Source organism: Pinus tabuliformis, chromosome 3_2 (genome assembly GCF_031772625.1).
Source record: "Pinus tabuliformis cultivar Carrire ecotype Pingquan chromosome 3_2, CPIR1, whole genome shotgun sequence".
NCBI classification, from domain to species: domain Eukaryota; kingdom Viridiplantae; phylum Streptophyta; class Pinopsida; order Pinales; family Pinaceae; genus Pinus; species Pinus tabuliformis.
In genome coordinates, this window is record NC_142302.1 from 809,036,559 (window position 1) to 809,041,218 (window position 4,660).

Consider the following 4,660-nt stretch of genomic DNA (forward strand, 5'->3'; position numbering starts at 1 on the left):
TGTTTTTCTGGGTTACGGGGCTTTAAAATTAGAGTATGATTTCATAAAAAGAAAATAGTGAATTTAATTTTCATATTTTTAAAGATAAAGAAATTTTAAGTGTAAATTCAAGGTGAATAAATACATTGGCCTTTGTTATAAAACAAGGCTTTTCATAAAAAAAAATATAAAAAAATACCCCCCAGTTCTGCTCTTCACAGCAAAGATTCCTGGAGTGATTCGAGGAAAAGCATCCCATGCATATTATGCTCCTACTTCTCACTACCGGAAATATACGAGGATGCTTGCGTCTACCATAAGTCAATGCCTGCATGTACTAACGAGGAAACCATGACACTGTGATAGATCCGTGAGATGCACAACCTGAGCTTACAGAGTCGGATGTGCCAGTGAAATTTGTAGGTCTCCCAGCATCCGCATCCATGAGTGCCGGTTGTGTGGGCTGAACGGTAAACTCTGTATTGTTGGTTAACATCGATACAACCTCTGACATTGCCGGCCGCAGCGCGGATGAGCCTTGAGTACAGAGAAGCGCAATTCTGATCACTCTTGACATCTGCTCTATCGGGTACTGCCCTTCCAGTGATGGGTCCACAATATCCAGAACGTGGTCTTGCTGAAATTGATTCCAAGCCTGCACCATAAGCAAAATCATTACTACATTCTTTTGAATTAAGTGATTGTTCATGAGCTGCTTATCATAATCATCAAACCAAACTTTTCTAATAAACTCGATACCCACCCACTTCAAAAGAAGCTGCATAGAGGCATCCAATCTTGCATCAATACACTTTCTCCCACTTACAATCTCTAGAGCCACAATTCCATAACTATAAACGTCGGCTTTTTCCGTTAACTGCCCATGGACGGCATACTCAGGGGCAGTGTAACCTCTGCGTCATAACAAATCTCTGTAAGCTAAAATAAATGCCTGGATACAGAAGATCTTCTAAGAATAAGAAAAAATTGTACAGAACTTACAATGTTAATAAGTTAATAAACCAATTGCACAACTTACATTGTTCCTCCCACTTTGGTAGAAACAAGGGTTTCGCCTTCTGGAAAGAATCTAGCCAATCCAAAATCTGCTATTTTAGCATGAAATTGGTCATCTAAAAGTATATTGGGACATTTGATATCTCTGTGTATAATGCGAACATCGGAATCCTCGTGTAGATATGCAAGTCCTCGTGCTGTGCCCACTATAATCTTCAAACGATTTTCCCAACTCAAAACATTTCGTATCTCTCCTGTGGAGCTCCAATACAAGTATTTGAAAACCTCCAAACAAATATTGAAACAACACACGCTATTTTTAAAAACAACTTGAATCTTGGAAAAAGTATTGATCACAGGAACCTACTGAACAAATGTTTGTCAAGACTGTTATTTGACATGAATTCGTAAACCATCAAGCGTTCATGCCCTTGCGTGCAACATCCGAGTAAACGAACAAGATTACGGTGACGGACGCTGGTGAGGAGCTTCACTTCTCCCAAAAACTCCGCCGCAGCTTGTGCAGTCTGCCTTCCATTCAGCTTTTTAACCGCGACATCCGTACCATCAGGAAGATTTCCCTGCTTATCGATTAAATCATTAGAATTAATTTGAAAACATCGCTTGCATTTGGACAAAACCATCAAATCCGCTTTTGGTATTATACCTTATAAACTTCACCGAATCCTCCTCTGCCGAGCATATTGTTTCTGTCAAAGTTCCCAGTCGCTGTTCTCATAACTTCGTAATCGAAGAGAAATTGATCGAAATTTCTCCTCGCAGCGAGATTCTCATCTACGCGGAAACATGATGAAAATAATTTTGTAACCACTGTCCAATACGACCAAATTAAATAACTCTGAATAATTAGCAGGGAAATAACTCTGAGGTATAATAACCTGTCCTGTCATTGCTCCTTCGATGTCTAACACGTCGATAGAAGCCTATCCAACACATCGACGCAACCAAAGCTATTCCGCCAATGCATCCTAACAGTATAGGTATTAATTTCGATGACGATTTCCCCGACGGCGGTGTTAAATTAGGCGTTGCTGCGTTTAAAATTAAAGCAAACAAATCAAGATGCGTGCTATATCAGAACGAGAATCAAACAGCAGATAATTGCAGCAAATATGTAAGACTCTTACGGGAAGTTTCGTTGTCTGTGAAAAATGAATAAGTTGAATATCGCATAAAACAGCCGGCCTCGAGACCTCGACCTTCACGATTTGGAGGACAGGTGAGTAATTTATTCCTGGCATTTGTCAGGCAGTCTTGGCAGCTACTGTTGATGAGGGTGGGCCAACATTGAGCGAGGCCATATAAGGAGCCATCAATGGAGCCAACAGCATAACCGTTATTTGCGGAAGCGTTGGCAATGAGTTGCCTGCATAACACGGTGGCTCTATGAGAGAAGATCTGTGGATCTGTGTCATTTGTGGAGGGACAGAGAGCGGAAGCCCCATTGTCCACATCCTCACTATAAAAACTGGAATTCTCATAGCGGAGGAAACAACCGTCGAGATGAATCCGACCACCATTAGAACGGGAGCACTTTTCCTTTACTTGAGTCTCCGCTGCCATTACGCATTCTGAGCATTCGTGGGCGGTTAAGTACTTTCGACACACTGCGAGGCCGTACACAGGATCCATTATGCCAAATTTGTTTTGCGTTGAGGTAGCGAAGCCATTAGAGAGATTTGAGCGGAGGTATGTAAAGACAGCATCTTGATTTTCCTGAAACGCTGTGGCGTTAACATACGAATAGGTTTTTGGGTCGCTGCACCCAAAGCCCACCTCTGCAGACTGGGGATCGTCTGCTGCCACGACAACCACAATCATCATAGCCACCAGAAACGGAAAATGGGCAACTACAGCCATCAGTCCTGCCAACAACCGATCTCTGGAACACAAACTAACTTGAGATCCTTAGAGCGAGTCATGTTGAAAAGCAAATATTCGGGGTTTAGGTAAACTCATGTTCCGGGTAAACTCATGTTCAATTATTGCAGGGACCACTGGCTTTTTCTTCGGAGAACTGCTTCGGTGAAATCGACGTACAACGCATGTGCACACTTGTTTATTGGCAGTGGACAGAAATATAAGTCGTATTAGTATTTATTAGTAAATGGGTTTATTTATTTTTATTATTATCATTTTAAAAGAATATGCTTTTAAATTAAATTAATTTTAAATTACTGTTAATTTGAAAATAATTTGGTGTTTAAATTTCAATCAATTTTTAATTAATAAAAAATTATTTGGATTATATCATTATATTAATTAATTTTAATTTTTTAATGCGAAAAGTTTGATGTAATTAATTTGTAAATTTATTTTAATAATGGGTGGTGGTTTGCAAAATGGGCTTTGAAATCTTTTTAGATAAATATTTTTGAATCAAAAGTTTTGAGTATGAGTTCAAATTTTTAGGTTACTATTTTTGAATCAAAAGATTTTAAGTATCAGTTCAAATTTTTTGACATGATGTTTATTAGGAGATATTTCCCATACCACAACAATTATATTAATGTCAGCTAGTATGCAAACTAGATGTCCTTTAAATTCATCTATAGTTTTGGCCGCCATGGTATAGAAAGATGTCATGTCATGAAGTTCACACCTGATGCCCTTAAATTCATCTATAGTGTTGGCCACCATGTTATAGAGAGATGCCATGTCATGAATTTCACCTATAATATTGGGCATCATGGTATCAAAAGATGTAATGCCAATGCCTTGTATTCATGCATTGTATGAGAAGATGCCATGTATGTGTCTATTATTCATGCATGGTATGAGAAGATGTTATGTTCTCTCATGCATATGAGGCTCTAGAAGGTCCAATATAGTAACTCTCATTTAGGGTTGAGGAAGTCAAAAACTTATCCCTAGTTAAATATTAAACAAAGAGAAGGGATTTCATTCTATGTCATTGTATTTGTCCTATAGTTATGAGGTCGACTAAGAGTTAGACATTAAAGAGTAGAACAAAGAAATGATAAGATTTTGTAACAACTTTACATACCACATAGGGTACCTTTTCCTTTATATTTTCATATTCCCAAAATAGAAAAATAAAATTACTAGACTAGGTTTCCTCCCCTAATAGTTTCTCAAGTAAATTTTACATTTATTTGTAGATAGTGTATGAATATTTTTTTGCTTTATAATTTTCACATTTCAAAAATTATATAAGTTGATGTAGAAAATAGATAAATATAAAATATAAAACCTAAAGTAATTTGAAGTTCACAATATATATTTTAAATATTTTATCAAATTTATTGTTTGACAATAATGCATTAAAACTTCACAATAGTTTACAAATTAAAATGAAAAATTAATATAATTTTTTTAATATATTAAAAATAATATCTATGATAATTAATAATCTCTTAAATGAAATGTAAGTATAATTATTTCCTTGTTATTTGAATTTAGTTTGGTGGATTGTTATCCTCTTTACTCAACTTCAAGTCTAGTAACTTAACATACTTAATCTCTGGAAAAAAGTAATTATGAAATTTGAATCTCATGATTTACATCCCATATGTTAGAGTAACTATGTTACACTCTTAAGTGAATGTATAATAAGATTTAGCTTAGTACCAATAAATTTTCTCTTTCCTAATATCAATAAACCCTTTCTTACCTTTAAACT

General features: G+C 36.3%; 1 protein-coding gene across 1 annotated transcript; it reads right to left on the bottom strand.

The window, feature by feature from the left end:
- Window positions 1-316: 316 nt before the first annotated feature.
- On the bottom strand, window positions 317-2,877 carry LOC149183076 (cysteine-rich receptor-like protein kinase 2). Its single transcript, XM_089414817.1, has 7 exons — window positions 2,145-2,877; window positions 1,911-2,048; window positions 1,664-1,827; window positions 1,364-1,577; window positions 1,019-1,250; window positions 743-893; window positions 317-634 (listed from the first exon to the last, which is right to left on the bottom strand). Exons 1-7 carry the CDS (start codon window positions 2,875-2,877, stop codon window positions 317-319), a joined length of 1,950 nt encoding a protein of 649 aa, XP_089270943.1.
- Window positions 2,878-4,660: the final 1,783 nt, after the last annotated feature.